At 39.9% G+C, this 19982-nt stretch overlaps 1 protein-coding gene across 4 annotated transcripts; it reads right to left on the bottom strand.

The window, feature by feature from the left end:
• Positions 1-966: 966 nt before the first annotated feature.
• On the bottom strand, positions 967-19982 carry dazap1 (DAZ associated protein 1). Of its 4 annotated transcripts, none has more exons than XM_020480357.2 (13): positions 19799-19977; positions 18462-18502; positions 17706-17872; positions 17141-17206; positions 16562-16666; positions 16209-16257; positions 11368-11450; positions 7432-7579; positions 7134-7163; positions 6407-6559; positions 5642-5809; positions 3238-3330; positions 967-1798 (listed from the first exon to the last, which is right to left on the bottom strand). In XM_020480357.2, the coding sequence occupies exons 1-13, from the start codon at positions 19828-19830 to the stop codon at positions 1626-1628; spliced, it is 1308 nt and encodes a 435-aa protein (XP_020335946.1). In that variant the 5' UTR covers positions 19831-19977; the 3' UTR covers positions 967-1625. The 4 variants fall into 4 exon arrangements, with proteins under 4 accessions (XP_020335946.1, XP_020335945.1, XP_020335947.1 ...); XM_020480356.2 differs by having other exon boundaries at positions 16562-16669; positions 19799-19976; XM_020480358.2 differs by lacking the exon at positions 3238-3330 and having other exon boundaries at positions 16562-16669; positions 19799-19982.

Below are 19982 nucleotides of genomic sequence, written 5' to 3'. Positions count from 1 at the left end.
ATAATGTAGTTAGGCTAATGATAGGTAAAATAATATTTCATGATGGCTATTCCATGGTCTAAGCATGAGACCAACTGGGTTTGAAAAAGTGTCATCTGCACAACGCAGAATTGTTAGCCCGCTGAGCTAAAGCCTATTGGCATTACCTTGGGAGAAAAAACCATTGACATATATTTTTGATAAACTAGGGGGGCCAACCTGATTGGGTGTGATAGAACATTCAGGTTTTAGTTGATATAGTAAGTGAAACCTGGTACATTATAATTCCACTGTATTTAACCCTTGAACATTTCCATGGATGTTTTTTGCCCAGAATGTGGCCCTGTCCAGAAACACAGCTCCTACCCCTTCATGATTCATGTAAATACAAAATCATTTGATACGTGTAAGCAACTTGGTATTCAATCCAAGCTGATACTAAACATACAGTACATGGTTATACTAGATAATAATTTTTAGCACCAGTATGCCATCTACTGATGATTGTCTATCCAAATCATTCACTTCCACAGAGGACTCAGCAGTTTAAATGCATCATATTGTCAGGTTTGGGGGAAATGAGGCTATTATCTGGCCTAGTAAGTAATTTGTACAACTTAAAGACCACATAGAGTGGTGTTCATCTCATTTAAAAAAAATGGTTTTAGTCATTTTAATGTAGTACAGGTACGGTAGTGCATGAGTAAGTAGCCATGTACGAGCCTTGGCTTGTCCAAGCCGGAACAGCTCATAGCAAGAGGCTAAGTGCCAAGCAGAGACGCATCAGGTCCCATTTTTACAGTCTTCGGTATGACTTGGCCGGGGATCAAATTCACAAACTTCCAATCTCAGGGTGGCAACACTAACCACAAGGCCACTGAGTTGATGGAAGAATCCGGTAGTCTTAACCAATCCCTAGTAGTTATACTCAAACATATTTAGTGACATTTAAGTTGAAGTATTGATGGCCAAAATGCAGGACAGCAACCAGAGGCAGGATATCTTTTATTTGAAATAAGTTCCTTTCTTTTTGCATAAGTGAAAAATGCACTCAAACAGCCACCTGAGGGAAGTCTACATCTTTAAATAAAAAACAAGCAAAGTGTACATTTTTAGTACAAAATTGTCTTAAAAAATTGCACAGATTGTGTATAATATATATTCATATTTTCCATTTTAAACAAACTTTAAAATAAAGGCTCAGAAAGTAAACAAAATCCACCAAATGAAAAATAAAAACATTTTCCCTAGAATTTAAAGCTGAGGAAACTTGAGACCCTGTTTTCATTTCTGTATCCAGCATAAATATACATATCCTTATATATATATAATTTTTCCAATCTCTGTGCTATTGTTTGACCAGAAAATCAAAACCTATTGCAAAGTAGTTAAGTCCTACTATAAAACATGGGGGGAGAAACAAAGGTTATTTCATTTCAACAGGTTATGCAAAAGTCTTACATCAACTTTTACATCAAGTGACATTGTAACAGAAGTAATTGGAATCCCTGGTTTTATGAGTTCACTTTTTCTCAAATTGTGTGTATTTGTGTTCCAAAAAACATCAATCCAGAAATCCAGTTTTGCTTATTACCAGAACACATTTCCCTGACTTTAGAACTGAGCGCTGTGGCGGTTGGAGACACTCAGCGCCGGTATGGATGGAAGCCCGTTACGTTGTGATTCTGTACACGAGCAAAAACGGCTGCGGCAGCCTGGGGTCCCACTGCCGGTTGTGCTGTTGGTGCCCCGTAAGAGGCAGTCTGCTGGCTGGGGTCTGCGAAAGTATGCCCAAACCCACTCAGGTCCTGACCATAACCTGTGAGGGTGGGTAGGTGGAGAACAGGGAATAGAGGTTCATTATCAGGATCGTAAATGGTATTAAGTGAAAGTCCCTTATTTGACCTATAATATATACATTGATCATAGTTTCAGGGCCTTCTAATGTTCATGTTAAATATTGTATTCCTTCCATCGTGAGCCTCCATGAACCTACATTCAGAGTTTGGTTAGCCAATTAGGAATGAGTGCTTCCAGTGTAAATCAATTGACTTATAATTGAGGATTCAAAGATGTAATCTGAACTCTTGTGGAAGGCATAAACAAAAGGAAAACAGTATAACAAATACTTAATCAGTTTTCAGTCACACAAGCACACACGTTCTTTTTCCAGACACTGGATGGCACCATCTCCCTGCAATCCACTGTAATCAGAGAAGCAGGGAACTGCATAGACATTCAGTGAAGACAGGTCTGAACAGTTCCAACTCATGTCGGACAGTACAGAATAACAAAAACATTTATGAAATGAAACAATAGAAATGGTATAATACAAGGCTGGAAGAAATAATTAAGAAGAGCTAATAGCAGAGGGGCTAATATGACCAAAGAAATCAAATATAAATTGGGTATTCGTTCACCAGCCAGAAGTTATTTTTTCTTCATACAAAAGTCCCTTAGATTATCATCATTCTTTTAGCTGTCATAAAGGAGATGGCATATGAAAAACAACAAGTGAATTGACTGCCATCACATTGAATAACAGAGCAAAATAACAGAGAGCAAGAGAAAAAGTAAACAATGTTGAACATAGTACACCACAAACGCATTTTGCCAATTAGATCATCCCCTTTTTAACAGCAAAGCTATGCAGAGAGAGAGAGTGGACAAAGTGAGGACGCAGGTGTTGTTAGTATAACAAACTACAGCTACTACAGGAAATGAGATGTGTAACACTGTTAGATGGAATTTTCATACCTTGAGATATGGACAAAAATAACTCAACCTCAAGTCAATGAATACTGTAGCTGTATTTTAGTATACTCTAGAACAGTGGTATTCGAAGTCGGGGTCGTGGGGGAACAAAAGGTCAGGTGTAGAGATTATTGTATGGGACAATATACAAATGTTTTTGAGAAGGAATTAGAAAATGTTCATAAGATATGAAAACGAATGTAAGATTATTTGTTGATGTAAAATTTTAACGTTAACCATTGTAAGACTGTGTCGTTATTTGGGGTGGGGTCGTGCGAAATTCTTGGGGAAAACATTGGGTCCCCAGAAATTCTGGTGGAAAAAAATGAGGTGCCCGCTGAAAAAGTGTGACTACCACTGGTCTAGGAGTATGTACTTTGTATGCACAAACATACCAAAGTACATGCAGGGGAAAAGTATGCAAGGGAACATTAAAGTTGCAGTTATATGTCTATGTACCGAACTGTACTTTTGGTGGTTGGAAAAGACGATGCTCACACCTACCTGCACTACTTCCTCCCTGCACATCCTGACCATTACTGTGAGAAGGACGCGTTGGTCCGTAGGAAGAGGGCTCCTGAGGGTAGTTACCCAGGCCTATCAGGGAGACGAGGAGACTACGTTGACTGAACCCAGATAGAGAGTCTACTTTACTTTAAAATGGTCCCCTTCTTAGACCTGCCACCTGGGGCTTGGCTTAAATTAACACTTATTACACTCTCTCTGACTGCTGTGAGACTCCTGCTAAAATCAGTGCACACATCCTTATTACACTCTCTCTGACTGCTGTGAGACTCCTGCTAAAAATCAGTGCACACATCCTTATTACACTCTCTCTGACTGCTGTGAGACTCCTGCTAAATCACATACACCTTGAATTAGAAACACATGGGGTAGATGGGCTACTTGCTAATGCCCTTTGCTGCCTGTGGCTATGGTTACTGTACTAAATTATTCTAAAATCAGGCGGCTGACGCTAATGGTTAAGAGCAGGATGGGTATGCAAAGCACAAGCATGAAACACCGAACAAGATGGGAATCTCACACCTGACAGTTATAGGGAAATATATAATTTATATAGTCAAATATAAATTATGGTAGAATATAGATATACACACACAGTGACCAGTTTATTAGGTACACCACCCTGTTCACAAAAATGGTTAGCTCCTAAAGACAGTGAGTCATGTGGCTGTGGCTTGCTATATAAAGCAGGCAGACAGGCATCGAGGCATTCAGTTACTGTTCGATTGAACGTTAGAATGAGCAAAATGAGTGACCTAAGCGACTTTGGGCGTGGCATGATCATTGGTGCCAGAATCTCAGAAGCGGCCACCCCCTATGGCTTTTCACGCACCACAGTGTCTAAGGTTTACCAATAATAGTGCAACAAACAAGAAAACATCCAGTCAGCGTCAGTCCTGTGGACAAAAACAGCTCCTTGATAAGAGAGGTCGAAGGAGAATGGCAAGAATCATGCAAGCTAACAGGTGGGCCACAAACAGACAAATAATAGAATAGTACAACAGTGGTGTGCAGAAGAGCATCTCGGAACACAACTTGTCAGTCCTTGTCATGGATGGGCTGTTGCAGCAGACGACCACACCGGGTTCCAATCCTATCAGCTAAAAACAAGAAGCGGCTCCAGTGGGCACGTGATCACCAACATCGGACAATTGAGGAGTGGAAAAACGTTGCCTGGTCCGACGAATCCCGGTTCCTGTTGCGCCATGCTGATGGCGGTCAGGATTTGGCGTAAGCAGCATGAGTCCATGGCCCCATAATGCCTTGTGTCAACGGTACAGCTGGTGGTGGTGTAATGTTGTGGGGAATGTTTCCTGACACACGTTAGGTCCCTTGTTACCAATTGAGCCACATTTGAACGCCACACCTTGTAGAATCCATGCCCCAAAGAATATGGCTGTTCTGGAGGCAAAGAAGGGACAGACCCAGTACTAGATGGATGTACCTAATAAACTGGCCACTGAGTGTATACAGTCTTGAAGAGCTATACACTAAGAGATATTAACAAAGCAATATATCCAAGTCTGTGTCTCCCCATTGTATTTTGTTTACGAAGGATAAATGCCAGTAGGAAATGAGGGGGAACACAGAATGAACTAACTAGGCTACATAAATTAACCTTCCAAACAGCAAGGATTTACCAATGCATTTTGTTTAAAGAGGGAGAGACCTTGTGCAAAAGCCCCGCAATTGATGACAATGCTGGATTTATTGGTACAATAAGTATAATTGGAGAGTAACTGAAAAAATCCTGATACATTTCATAATGATGCATTGCATTGAGTCTTCTCATAACAGCTGTAATCTGTTAGTAGGAAAATATTGGTTTCAGGCAAATTACGCTCAAGAGAAAAATAACATGCAGGATCCATCGACACCAGAGCTCATGCCAGGAGAGAAAAGCCAACCAAGTCAGTGACAAAAAGGGAACAGTTGGCCAAACTGCCTGTCACTTTTGCCAGTAAAATATCTACCTGGTTTATCTGCAGTTTGGTGGGCATTCAAACTCCTCTCAAAAACATTGAGAGGCAGGATGATCTAATTCAAACCTACCATGGGTTACCCATCCCCATTATTCCCCAGCCCCACCTGGAAAAATGCTGAAACGGGTGGCACTGAAGAGTCCTGGGTATGGTGGGACTTCTATAGGATCTCCATGGCCTGGAGGGTATGTATGCAAGCGTGTGTATGCATGTGATGCCATTAAAGCTAAATTGTACCAAAAGGCAAGCTCCTGCTTGTTTGAGGGTTGCAGTAATGAGCTTTGGCAAGGGAGCGGTTGTTGACCCAATAAAGCATCCAACATAATGGATCCATCCAGTACAGGCCATAATAACAGTAGGGTTGAGGGCGGGGCTGAGGACTTCATGGAGGCTCTACTTACCATACTGGCTGTAAGGGAAGTCCGGCTGTCCCGTGGGTGCTTTGCTCATGTCCTGAGTAGGTGTGGTGGCTGGAGCAAACCCTAGCGGCCCTGTTCCTGGAGTCGTGGGCGGGGGCGGCACTCCTTGTGGTGCATACTGGTCACCATGAGGCGTGCCAAAACTGTACCCTAAACCAGTGCCAGATGGAAGAATCATTATAATGTTGTACATTCTGAACTATCAATGATAAAATGTTGATGTCTCATACAGGTTATCATAATCAAAAGAAACATAACATGATTATTGTAGTAGGATCTGCAACCCTAGGCATTAGGGTTGGGCGATATTAGGATATTATCATATATTGGCAATATAAAATAATATATTGTGAAGACTATATTAACGTTCTTGTGAAGATGACATAAAAATATATTTCAGAACCATAAACGTGTGTGTTACTGTTGGTGTTGCAGCACTGCTAGTGCTGCAGACCTGCTATCAATTTATTCAAGACAAAGCTGGCAGTGAAAGTACAATGATTTTCCTCCTTCATTTTCTGATTTAGCTGACTTTCATCAATGCCTGCATATGAAACTCGCACTGACCTTTCAGAGTTACGTGAGAGGTATTTGTAAATGAGTGTAGACATTATTAACAAAGCAAAACACTGCAATCATATTTTGGCCCATAATATTGTTAATCACAATATTTACGATATGAAAATAAAATAATGTACGTAGATGGAAACACTTTAAAAAAAAAGACAATACAGCACAGCTACTGACCAAACTGAGGTGGTGTACTGTATCCCTGTTGAGCGTAGGCCTGAGGTGCCCCAAACCCCCCCGCCGGGGCCGCTGTGACGAGGAATGCGTTGAATGGCGAGGGGGGCTGTGCGGGAGCTCCACGACCCGCAGATAAAGGGGGCCCGTACCCACCTGAGACAGAACACAACGTATAGTTACATATATACATACACACATGATGACAGGTTTCTATTACTACATGTTCAGTCCCAGATATACCCTAGATGAAACCCACTGTCAGCAGACACTGCATATTAGACAATATTTTCAACATGGGGAGAATAGTGTCAAAAATAACAAAAATGCAACTTGTATATGAATGTGGTGCATTCTAGAATTCGAGCATAAAAGCTACAATAGCACTTGCTTGACCTAAGATACAGGAACACCGCTGGGATTGTTTGGGGGTTGGTTGTATGATACATGACAAGCAAGGGTGAAGGGAGGTAAGAATCATTAAGCCCATTATCTGTCTTGAGAGGGAAATGAGCAGAGTGACCTCAGCCATTACAGCTGACACCGTGATAACACTGGTGCTTAACGGACAATAACTAATTGGTCAATATGGAAAATACAAAGTGCAAGGCAATGTCTATGTCACAATACTTTCTAGATAAGTTAACTGTCACACAAGACTATTTACTATTTAAAGAAGCAAGTTAGTGAGATATCTGAAATGTTCAAGTGATTCAAGAACAAAACATACCCAATGGCTGGCCTGTAGACACCCAAACTCCTTCAAAGAGAAAATAGTTGACAGTTTATTTATGCTGGCACAAAACCAATCTCGCAATATGTAATTGGTAACTGTGGTACTATTGTCAGTAAGTTGACCATTCCTAAAAGTTACATTTCAGTGCTGACCCAGAAATACAATGTAATTGTTATAACACAAGGCATCAGACATTGTAACAGTTTCCAATGCTATCTTTCTTCTAGTTATAAAATAATGTCATGTTCCTGGTCTGAGAGATCGAGCTGTGCCTGGCTGGTCTCCCACTCACCCGGAGGCCCATAACTCTGCTGCCAGCCCTGGGCAGGCTGTGCCGACCAACCATTGGCTGCACTCAGGATGCCTCTGGGTCCCCATTGGTTAGGTCCAAGCTGGCCAGGAGCGTTGCTGTCCCGAGGTTCAGCCTTTTTCACTTCCACCTGGACAAAGGACAAGGAGGGCACACATTGCAAGACCAGTAATTTACCTTCAAAATCCCTTCCTTATCTAAACTCACCCATTACTAATATTTATCTTTAACATATCAGCTTGAGAGGGTTTCAGTTTTACATCTTATCTGAGCCAACACTGCTGCCTAACACAGATAAAAAAGTTGCTTAACAATATGTTTCTCAGGTATTTCAGTCACAATAAGGTTTTGATACATAATTTTTATGCAATTCATTTAAAATGGTGCTAACAACGTCATGAAAACTACAGTACAACTGGTCTACCTGAGAAACATAGAATTCCTATTTACTGTTTTTTTTATGCCCTTTAATTTTTATAAAAACATCTAATGGAATGTCAAGACTTACCTTTCCCGGGCTAACGCTTAAATAATCTCAATTATGTTTAACTTGGAGTAGAATTTCAGAGGGAAATGGATGTAGAAAGAAATGTGTATCATATCTATCAGAATAAGAGGTACAACATGCAGACAATAGAAATGGATAGTCATAAGTCAATATAGAAATGAATCTTCATACTGTGTCAGATAATGGAGAAAATTGCAATGTTGCTTAATTGACTAATACCCATCTGATTTGCTCATCTCAGACAGAATAGAAGTACCTGGTATTGGACTGGTCTAACGTTCAATGAGGTTGAAAAGCCTGTTCTTTTAACATGCCAGATGGCTTGTGAGGCTACCAGCCATTATCTGCCCTAAAAAAAAGTATTGTAGCGTCACTTGCTGTAGCTAGCCAGCAACCGAGATACCAGCAGTTTACCAGAGCGAAAAATGGGTTTAAAACTAGGGGGGAGACTAGATAGAAATAGACTAGGCTCTATAGAGGTTGAGTTATTGAGGTCACCTTGCATGAGGAAAACGAATCGCAATTCTTCCCCTGCTTTAAGGTGATGCTACTTTCTTTGGCTCCCCTTTCTTCTCTGTCGACCTAATTACAGGCACGTTTCCATGAGTGCCCCCCGCCTAGCCTATAGCGCAGATACCTGGGTCCTCTCCCTCGGGCATCGCGGCTGGAGTGATGGATACCACGACTTCGGTACACTCCCCAACAGCAGACCTGGGATTTGTGCCACAGTTTGATGTGCTCCACTTTCTAATTTTATCACTTTTATTCCCTTAAGTCCCAGCCTAAGGTAATGTCAACTCAAGAAAAATATCTCAAGTCGAGCCCCAATTCCTGCTGGAAATCAGGACAAAGTCAAGGAGAGTCAGTATGAGTACAGTACAATGTAGGTAGGGTCTCATACATCAATCATGAACAGACATGGCTTTAGTTTGTACATTTAACGAGGTCAGAATGGGTTAACCTATGAAACATTTGTAAATAAGTAAAAAAAATGTCCTCGTGGACATTTAATGTTCTCTTTCAATAAAAGACGTTACGTATCCTCGTTGGGGGGGGGGGGGGGGGGGGGGGGGGGGGGTCGGAGTGCTGAACTCAATTTTTTCCAAATGTTTAAAATGTATTTTGTCAAGATAATTACTTCTGTAAGAGAGGATGTATCAGAAGTAGCTAAGTTTTGTTAAAACTATAAATGATGAATGACTGGGCATAAATAAATACACATATAAAAACTCTGCTGGTATCACAGAACTGTGGCTTTAGGCATCCAATTAACTAAGAAATCTCCATTGGGAGAAAGTAGTGAATGAATAGGGGCTTCAACTAGCCCTTGAAAAAGACCAACCCATTTTGGTTGTCAGAATTGATCAACACAGTATGGAGATTCTTAAACTGAGGTCACTTAATTGAGGTTGTTTCACTTTTTAACAAGTTGAATAGGAAATATATCAAATAGCTCAAAAAGTAAGTGACCTGCCAACAAAATAAGAAAAAAAATAACTGAACAAGACCAATCCTTTAGGTGATTTCTTTGTGGTAAAATACACACTTATCTCCAGGGGTGAAAGTAAGCCGGTACGTCTTCCCGGCAAAAGAAAGTGGACTTACACCATACCGGTAAAACTTGAGCCCATCACAATAATTAAAACAAAATGTCAAGAAAACTGTAGGCTTTTACAACATTTATCATAACTGCATGTCAGCCGAATGAAAAATTAGCTAACGGACTTGAAAATGGGTGGTATACAGGCCTACGATGTAAACGCGGTGGTTCAACGAGAACACTGACATTTTTATAAGGCAGATGACTGGCTGAGACTGACACGCGCAGAAAGCAGTAGACATCAACTCAGGCTACAAGTGTAGGCATTTATGATAGCTTAATGTCATTACATTTTTGGTGTTTTAAAGGGATAGTTTGGCAATGTGGCCCTTTATCATCCTTCCTTTTGGCTATGTGGCCCTTTATCATTTTCTTCCCGAGTCTGATGAACTTGTGGATAATTTTTTTATGTATGGTGGGGTTCGATTTGATTGACACCCTTGATACAGATTAGCAATTATAATACTGAGCTATATTGTATGAAAAAAAAAATACATTTGTTTATACTAATACAATTGCCAGAGAAATAGATATTGTTGAACAAGTCATACTTTTTTTCCTCACAAAAAGGTAGCAGTCAAAATATATGACACCCCTTTTTTCTCAATACCTCACCTTGCGAGGATAACAGCACAGAGCCAATTAACAATTTCTTCATGTGTGCTTGGGGTTAATGTCTTGCCAGAAGATCCACTTGCGGACAAGTTTCAGTCTCTTGGAAGAGGCAACCAAGTTTTTGGATAAAATGTCCTGGTACTGGGTAAAGTTCATGAAGCCGTTGACCTTAACAAGGGCCCCAGGACCAGTGGAAGTAAAATTACAAGGTGAATTATTGAAAGGTATTGAAAACAGGGCTGCCAATTTTTACACTTAATTTTTTTTTTTTATGATTGTCAAACAAAATCTCTCTGAGCAACAATTAGCATAAAATAATATAATTTCCCAATTTTTTTCTATACAATAACTCAGTATTTTAATTATTTATTTTATAGTCATTTTTACTCATCTTTATCAAGGGAAACAATCATTTCAGACTCCACTGTATCCGCGTCCAGTATGACGGTAGAGGTAGTTTCGCGAGCTAACACTTAATAGTATTAGCACAATGACTGGAAGTCTACAGGAAAAGCTAGCATATGTTTGACAATCAGATTGAAAACATCATGACTGGTTGTGTTTATGCTACATGAAAAGGTAATACATATTAATTTAGTAAAATTAGAGATCCTATTAAATTAATAGGGATTCTATACATAATTCTATGATAAGGCCCTCGTAATCGCCTGCAAACACATGAGATCCCGTACCGGGAAGAAATAAAATCTACTTTCACCCCTGCTTATCTACCATTATATGCTCCAAAACTGGCAACTTGAATCTCAAATGCCAGAGTAAGTATTGTATTTGAAGTAAGATATGGAATATCTTTAACAACCTAAAGGAGAGGTCAAAATAAACAAAGCCTTGGGCGACTACAGGAGTTGTACATAATATTTCAGAGGGGAGACCAAGTCTTTTTTGCAACAAGTACAAGGCCAACCAGGCCATTGAAAGGTTGCAGCCAAGAAAAAAAAATGGTGCCCTGATCTTTAGGAAAATATTTGGAGTACCACATTTCCGTAATCTTCAGCCGTGTCATTATCACATGAAGTGTACAGGAGCTTTAGGCCTTCATGAAAGAGTAACCAACCTCATTGGTGGCCCCTGGAAATAAGAGCTGTAACTCCAAAGGTAACAGCGCCAAACAATGCTTCCCGTCGCCCAAGCCTCTGTTTGATCTTGAGGGTAAAATAAAACTACAACTACACACTTTTTTGCCCATGATGTCGTGAAAATGCATGTTGACAGCCTGGTCCACTGATTGTTCGGCCTCGAAAGTAATAAATCCAAAACCTAGCCAACGACCAAGAGTGAATCAAGGTAGCAGGGTGTTGTGACAACACAAGATGAAGAACAGTATTGGGGTCAGCAAGACAGGGATCCATCAAGATTGAGCTGGAGGCTCCTGGGGCTTGGATGATGTCGCTGACTTGCAGCAATACACAAGTTGAAGTTTGGGGGCTGAGGCACTTTTATCATCCAATAAACTTTGCACCAATCCTCTCCATGCGAACTCTTAAAAATATTTTTTAAATACTTCTAACATAGCAAAGTAAATTTAAGTAAAATTTGCTTGTACTGCATTCATGCATTATATAGGGGATTGAAAATGTAATTTATATACAACTTTAATATATTTACATGCAGTGCAGTCAGTGGAACTACCGAGGAATATAAAAACTATAGATTATGACACATTTGAGTGGTCTCAAAGCATTCATTTCTATATTGGAATCCAATTTGACCTGTGCTATTGATGTGACTTCATGCAGTTTCATCCAAACCCCACCTTGATCTGCCCCTTGGTATATTTCTGTGCAGCACAAACTGACAGCATCCAATGTTAATGCATAACAAAAAATGGAGAAACAGAAACTGTACAATGTCTAAAGATTTCTCCAAGCTTTCCCAAATTTGGTTTTATGTTTTGAGTCAGCCAGGATAAGCCTAAATGGAAAATTACAATATTACTTACAACAGCAACACAAAGATATAGGCCATTTTGTCTTCCGAATGTGTAAGTAACAACTATTGATGCTGTCAAGAGTTTACATGGGGGATAAACAAAGTTCCCTTCAAAACAAGGAGAAAAACCCCACTGTGTGAGGATTCAACACTTACTATATAAATCAAAAACAGTGAAATTAAGTAGCAAACCAACAAAGACTTGATAAAGGATTGACGGTGAATCCTCTGGTAGCTTTACATTGAAATAGACAAAGTCTAACATAGACCCTAGGTTATTCTCACACCCTTTAAGCACAATGACTACAGTCTCTTCATGATATGAAAAAGAGCTCTAGCTGAACTTATGGATATACAGAACTGTAATTTAGCATAGCCATACAATCTTTGATTCAACTGTACATTTAGAAGGCAAACATTGGCAAATGTCCTGGTTCTGATAAGGTCTAAGGGGATTACACATCTAAGGCTCTAAAAAACTTTTCAGAGTTTGCAGTAGCAAAAGCACACAACACTGAACCAGTTTCATTTTGATAAATGTATACCAGTGGCAGAATTGGGTTGTGAGAACATCTCCACTGAGGGGCCTAACCTGATTCCAATTCAATGTCCTTTGAGACAAAATAGATTTTGAAACCTCGAATTACATGTCAAGCCTTCCCAAGCCGCCTGATCTACAACTAAAAATACCATCCATCGATGACCTGTCCTTAATCTAGATTCAAAACTTTGTTTAAGCATTTAGAGACATATTGGTAACATTCAAGTCGAACATTTGCTGCAAACTGAAAGCCGCAAACATTCCTAGAAAATATATATTTTTAAATAATACAACTGTCAAAACATCCTAGGTCCTTCTTAGCGCAACAAAACTCAGTTCATATGATGAATCTCAACTTTGTATACACCCCAAATTGACAGCCTGCACATTCCATTTGGGGATTTTACATCTGGCCTGTACCTCTGTGATACCACTCAGTACACAATAACCTAAAGGAGAAAAGACAAATCTTAAGAGACACCATTAATCACATTCAAACCATTCACAAGAAGGAGAAGAGAGAAAGAAAAATAGAAAGGGCTTACTTACAAAAATACTTAACTTTCTACATATGGGAAAACACGTAATATATATATATATATTTTTTTAGATATCAGACATGTCTAAATTAAACAAAAGAAAACTTAGTTCAATGCCGGACTTTAAAAGTATTTTATTGAAAGAAAAGTCTGGATATTATCCTTGATTATCTTTAAGGTTATTGCTGTGTATCATCGTGTAAATTCAGATGACAAACTATTCTGTTGGTCTCCCCAAAGAGATCAATGGATTCTGAAGGAGAAGAGGGGGAATAAATTATGGAAGTCATTCATGACCACTGCATCATTGCTATGTAGGACAAGTGCAAAAGAAACAGCTCTGAGCAAACAGACCAAACTAATGTATATTTAAACTGTTCTGAGAAAACTGACCAGACTAAACAACATCAACCCATGCTTGTCTTGTCATTCTAACTGTCAACTAATTTAAACAGACTGAGTGGCTGTGGGTTTTCACAATACCCTTTTACTCAATTCATCAATCAAGGTCACTAATTAGTAAAGAACCCCCCTCACCTGGTTGTCTGTCTTAATTGACAGGAAAAACTAAAACCCTGTAGACACTCGGCCCACCGAGGAATGAGTTGAACACCCCTGACTTAAAGGGATACTTTGGGATTTTGGCAATGGGCCCTTTTATCTACTTCCCAGAGTCAGATTAACTTGTGGATACCATTTGTATGTCTCTGTGTCCGGTAAGAAGGACGTTAGAGGTAGCTTTGCAGAATCATCTGCATAATTGTGCTTGTTTACTATCAATACACTGGTGAAGCTCTGCTATTTCAACATTTAAGTCAAACTAAACAAGGAATGTTAGCACTTACAGTGGGGCAAAAAAGTATTTAGTCAGCCACCAATTGTGCAAGTTCTCCCACTTAAAAAGATGAGAGGCTTGTAAATGTTCATCATAGGTACACTTCAACTATGACAGACAAAATGAGAAGAAAAAATCCAGAAAATCACATTGTAGGCTTTTTAATGAATTTATTTGCAAATTATGGTGGAAAATAAGTATTTGGTCACCTACAAACAAGCAAGATTTCTGGCTCTCACAGACCTGTAACTTATTCTTTAAGAGGCTCCTCTGTCCTCCACTCGTTACCTGTATTAATAGCACCTGTTTGAACTTGTTATCAGTATAAAAAACACCTGTCCACAACCTCAAACAGTCACACTCCAAACTCCACTATGGCCAAGACCAAAGAGCTGTCAAAGGACACCAGAAACAAAATTGTAGACCTGCACCAGGCTGGGAAGACTTAATCTGCAATAGGTAAGCAGCTTGGTTTGAAGAAATCAACTGTGGGAGCAATCATTAGGAAATGGAAGACATACAAGACCACTGATAATCTCCCTCGATCTGGGGCTCCACGCAAGATCTCACCCCGTGGGGTCAAAATGATCACAAGAACGGTGAGCAAAAATCCCAGAACCACACGGGGGGACCTAGTGAATGACCTGCAGAGAGCTGGGACCAAAGTAACAAAGCCTACCATCAGTAACACACTACGCCGCCAGGGACTCAAATCCTGCAGTGCCAGACGTGTCCCCCTGCTTAAGCCAGTACATGTCCAGGCCCATATGAAGTTTGCTAGAGAGCATTTGGATGATCCAGAAGAAGATTGGGAGAATTTCATCTGACCATATGACACCAAAATATAACTTTTTGGTAAAAACTCAACTCGGCGTGTTTGGAGGACAAAGAATGCTGAGTTGCATCCAAAGAACACCATACTGTGAAGCATGGGGGTGGAAACATCATGCTTTGGGGCTGTTTTCTGCAAAGGGACCAGGACGACTGATTCGTATAAAGGAAAGAATGAATGGGGCCATGTATCGTGAGATTTTGAGTGAAAACCTCTTTCCATCAGCAAGGGCATTGAAGATGAAATGTGGCTGGGTCTTTCAGCATGGCAATGATCCCAAACACACCGCCCTGGCAACGATGGAGTGGCTTCGTAAGAAGCATTTCAAGGTCCTGGAGTGGCCTAGCCAGTCTCCAGATCTCAACCCCATAAAAAATCTTTGGAGGGAGTTGAAAGTCCATGTTGCCCAGAAACAGCCCCAAAACATCACTGCTCTAGAGGAGATCTGCATGGAGGAATGGGCCAAAATACCAGCAACAGTGTGTGAAAACCTTGTGAAGACTTACAGAAAATGTTTGACCTATGTCATTGCCAACAAAGGGTATATAACAAAGTATTGAGATACACTTTAGTTATTGACCAAATACTTATTTTCCACCATAATTTGCAAATAAATTCATTAAAAATCCTACAATGTGATTTTCTGGATTTTTTCTTCTCATTTTGTCTGTCATAGTTGAAGTGTACCTATGATGAAAATTACAGGCCTCATATTTTTAAGTGGGAGAACTTGCACAATTGGTGGCTGACTAAATACTTTTTTGCCCCACTGTATGTCAAAGAATATTAAAGTTTGAAATGAGACCCAAAATCTATTCACACATCCTGAATAACAAAAAACCTTCATCTCAATAAGCTTATTTCAAACTACATGTATTACTAAAGCATGTTAACATGTTCCTAATAGAACTAAAACGTCTACACAGGCAGCCCAATTTTGATTCCCAATTTTGATTCTTTCCACCAAATGGGTCTTTTGACCAATCAGATGGGCTCTTTAGCCAATAATAGGGCAAAAGATCAGAATTAGGCTACATGTGTAAATGCAGTCTATATGCATCAGAAGCTGATTCTGTCACACAAAGTCAAGGGAATATGTCTTAAATGAATGCCAACGTCATTCAACTTTCTCACCATGTAAACAGGTATGCATGGGGAAAGTTCAATGGTTAAGGATTAAAAAAAAATGTTCCACCACAAGACACAGGGGGTATAGTTATAATTGAGGGTGGGTCAGGGTGAGGGGAAATGAATGCGCTTATCCTATTTGGGTCAGAATAGTTTGTCATGAGATTTAGAGATGGGAGGTATGGAAGAGAAAAACGAGATCAGCTTTTACCTCGGGGCCTCTGTTTCTCCGCGTCATAGATCATTACCACCTCTGTGACCTTGGATTACACAAAGGAGAACATGGGCTGCATTAGGATTCAGACCACTAGTATTGCCATAGCATGCATCACTCAGTTGGAACCATAGAATTAGGAATTAGTATACGAATTGAATAGGCTCTCTATGGTTTGAACACTGACATGTTCTATATCCTCAAATTGATAGCATTTTAACAGAAAAGTATGTTTTTCCTGTGTTCTTCCAAGAAGCAGTTCCTGTATTGGATCCTGGTAACTGTTTTAGGTATAAAACAAATGTATAAAACTATACAATACAGTATACACCATCTTAATCTTGACTCACCACTCCAAATCTATTGAAATATTCCCGGAGTTCTGGTTCACCACAGTTATGGGGGATTCCGCCGACAAATATCTTCTTTGATTTATTGCTGTCAGCTTTGCTGCCCTTCTGAAACAAAGAATGGGGTCTCAAAGCCAGATCGAGAATCACACTGAAGACGAGGCAATTCACCATCATCTAGCTAGACAGTCGAGAAGAAATTAGCTTCTCTCTCCTTTTGCCGTGGGGTATAAATGTCACGTCGATGCAAACACTAGTCCACACAGATCAGGGTGCACTAGTGCCTTCGCTTCAGCGTTACTGAGACAAGCTATTTCAGGATTGCAGCGTAATTCATTTTTACAGAATCACTTAGTCTAACAATTACTTGGAAATAATTACATTTTAAGCTCCTTAGCAGAAGTCATGTTAACAGCAATAAGCCTCAGTGTGACAGACGCGATTTCTAGAGGCAGATAGGACCCAGCTTATCAAAGGACAAAAAGGATCCAATTCAATCCATTCTACCCAGGCTTGGTGCCCTATTTTTGTAGAGGACATACAGTACCTAGCCTCCACGAAACGAAATACGCTCCTTACCCAGCCGTCCTTAGTTCGTACTTTTTCAGGTTGCATTCCTCTGGGAGTACATGGCTTGGGGTCAATCTAAAGGCAAAGGATGAAATCTCAGCCTTCAATGAAAAAGCACCTTCAAATGTTCCCTCCAATTTATCAGGTGAATTAGACTACTCAATAAGGCCACATACAAATGGAATAACTTAAATATGTGCAATACAATTAACTTTACAATAAATCACAATTTAATTGCAAGAAAATAACCTTTATTATAGCAAAATGGTCATGTTCATATTGCTGCATATAAAACGCACTGTCTGCAGTTAATTATCTGTTAAATGTTGTTAAGCATCTGAACAGGCAACATTCCGCCTGCGTGCATATAGCTCATCAGAACAGTCCAGGGATGTCCTTCAGAGAGCCAGCCTTTTGTTTTCTGAAGATGCCAGTGTGCGCTATGGGTTCACTATTACATCATTAGCTCTATGTAATACTTTACTGAAAAAAGTCCCCATTCCCATGCAGTGCTTAATCCTTATCTCACACTTCACAAAGGGCATCATTGGAAAGACACGTATTTCACACTCACATTTCTGCCATCGAGATTATGGGGTTTGGTCTCCAGTACAGTCCGGACACAGTTGGGGTCTTTGAATTTGACAAAACCAAAGCCCCGGGACTGATTTGTGGTTTTGTCCTTCATGATGACACAATCAACTACTTCCCCATACTGCGAGAAATAGTTTCTCAAAGTTTCTGATAGAAAAGAGGACATTGACATGAGTCGGACGACGCCATTACAGAATCCTTTAGGGATATATACAAAGCCTAGTGTCCTGACATTATGGGTAATGTGTTTAAAAGTTCACTGGATGCAAAGCATGAACAATACATTTACATTACAGGCATGTATCTTTGGAGGCAGGGCATAGATGTTTCAACAAGTAAGAGTCATATCATTCACATTGAAAGCCCCCCCCCCAACAAGGTAATCCCATGGAAGGACAAACAGAAATACATAGTACTGTGGCTACTGCTCATAACTTCAGAAAACACTGTCAGAGTGAAGAGTGTGGTGCAAAGACACACACGGTCTAATCAAGCATGATACAGAGAAGGGCTCTGAATGCCTGTGGCTAAAGAAAAACTACTTTAAAGCTACTAGGTCTGAGCAATTATGAGAAAAGCCTGCATGTGTGGTTTAACTGCAATACATGATAACATGCTACCCTTTGGGTACTCCAGAACAACATTTCCATGCAGACACTTTCATGTTCAAGCACAACACTATCTGCATTGCAATACACCTAATATTGACAGGTTGGTAATTAGACAGCTGACTCACCCTGTGTTGTACTCCAGTCCAAGCCACCCACAAACAGTTTCCTATAAAATTAAGAAAAAAGCCGTTCTTTGAGGACACTTGAGATGGTCCATCATTCCTTGGACACAATAAACCAGTCTCAAATGGTTTTGTGGCGTTAATGTGTGACTATTAGTTATGCGACTGTGCCACATAACTATACTTTTTATGCAACCTTACAATAGCTTGAGTTGTATTTGAGCGGGTGTTTCTATAGGTGATGTTTCGTATCAACACAAAAAGTCCGAACGTTAGTCCTACACGTGGCTCATTATGCATAGCTATGAACCCTAGGTACTTTCTATTAAAAGGCTGGAATATAGACGATGACTTGTTTAGCCCCGACAACACTTCAGGTCTTTTTTTGTTTTATTCCTACTGCGACGTATCCAGTGCAGGCTAAAATAAGCCAGACATGAGAGACGTTAGCTAGCTAGCTAAAATACATGATCCTTGCAGGATATTGAAAATAGCGTTAACTGCACATCGATCTAGGCTAGCTACATATTTGGCATTATACTCTTATCAGCTGTATGCCGACATTCAAAACTAGGCAAGATATCATAGCCTCAACTATAATTTCGTATGGATAATTTAGATAGATCAAAACAACATTATCCAAATCCTCTCAATCCAATGCCCGCTAAATGTCCTGAAAGAGTCCTCTATCAAGTTCATCAAGTGAGTAACAGCGCAATAAAACTCGCGCCAGCAACCAGCTACAATTGAAGACGTTGACTAACTAACGTTAGCTAGTTGCCTCTAATATTTTTTGGGGGAAATCTGTTAATCTGTCAACTTCAATCAAACTTCTACCATCACACTCAAAATAAAATTGGCAACAACTAACGTAAACATGAAGATAGCAAAGCTTCGACCCCTGATGGTGCGGTGCCCACATTTTTACCACACAATAGCTAACGTTAGCTAAATACAGTAGCTTGCTAGTTAGCCGCTAACATTGTAGCTGCTGACTCGTTTCAGTTTCTATTTAGCTATGTGGTTTGTTAGCTAAATAGTTGAGTTTTTCAATTAATTATTCAATGACAACTTGAAAAGTAATGTTTAAATGGTATCTAAACCAATGTCATGCGTTTCCAAATGATTAGCTAGTAGTAGCTAAGCTAAAGTCAACTAACGTTCGCTTACTATCTAGATGGCTACCAGTACACATACTTAACAAAATGCTAACTAATGTAGCTAGCTGAGTAAAAGTGGTGATGCGGGTGAGATCTACCACAGTAATAATTAATTCAAGTAAAAAAATGTATATAGCTATTTAACTAATTGTCATGAATTATATGGAGATCACATCTTACCCAACTTCATCTCCGGCTAAGTTGCTGTTCATTTCTAGACTAGTGTGCAGGGAACTGGTGTGCTGTCACCGGTTCGGTGTATTGCTTCAGTAGCTACTACCGCCCCTCTACTGTAGCTACTGTACTGATACCAGAGGAAGGTCACTCTGCTTTTGGTTCAAACTGAATCTGCGCAATGACGACA

The sequence above is a fragment of the Oncorhynchus kisutch genome, linkage group LG4 (assembly GCF_002021735.2).
Source record: "Oncorhynchus kisutch isolate 150728-3 linkage group LG4, Okis_V2, whole genome shotgun sequence".
NCBI lineage: Eukaryota > Metazoa > Chordata > Actinopteri > Salmoniformes > Salmonidae > Oncorhynchus > Oncorhynchus kisutch.
Note: the sequence above shows the minus strand (reverse complement) of the source record. Positions and strands in the feature narration are given on the sequence as shown.

What these genes read in the sequence shown, in the direction of transcription:
- dazap1 (XM_020480356.2), bottom strand. Translation starts at nt 19,830, where the DNA reads ATGAACAGCAACTTAGCCGGAGATGAAGTTGG. An exon ending in TACGAACTAAGGACGGCTGG is followed by an intron (nt 16,670 to 17,140) that starts GTAAGGAGCGTA and finishes TCTTTGTTTCAG; the next exon opens with AAGGGCAGCAAAGCTGACAG. An exon ending in GGAGAAACAGAGGCCCCGAG is followed by an intron (nt 11,451 to 16,208) that starts GTAAAAGCTGAT and finishes GTCGTTGGCTAG; the next exon opens with GTTTTGGATTTATTACTTTC.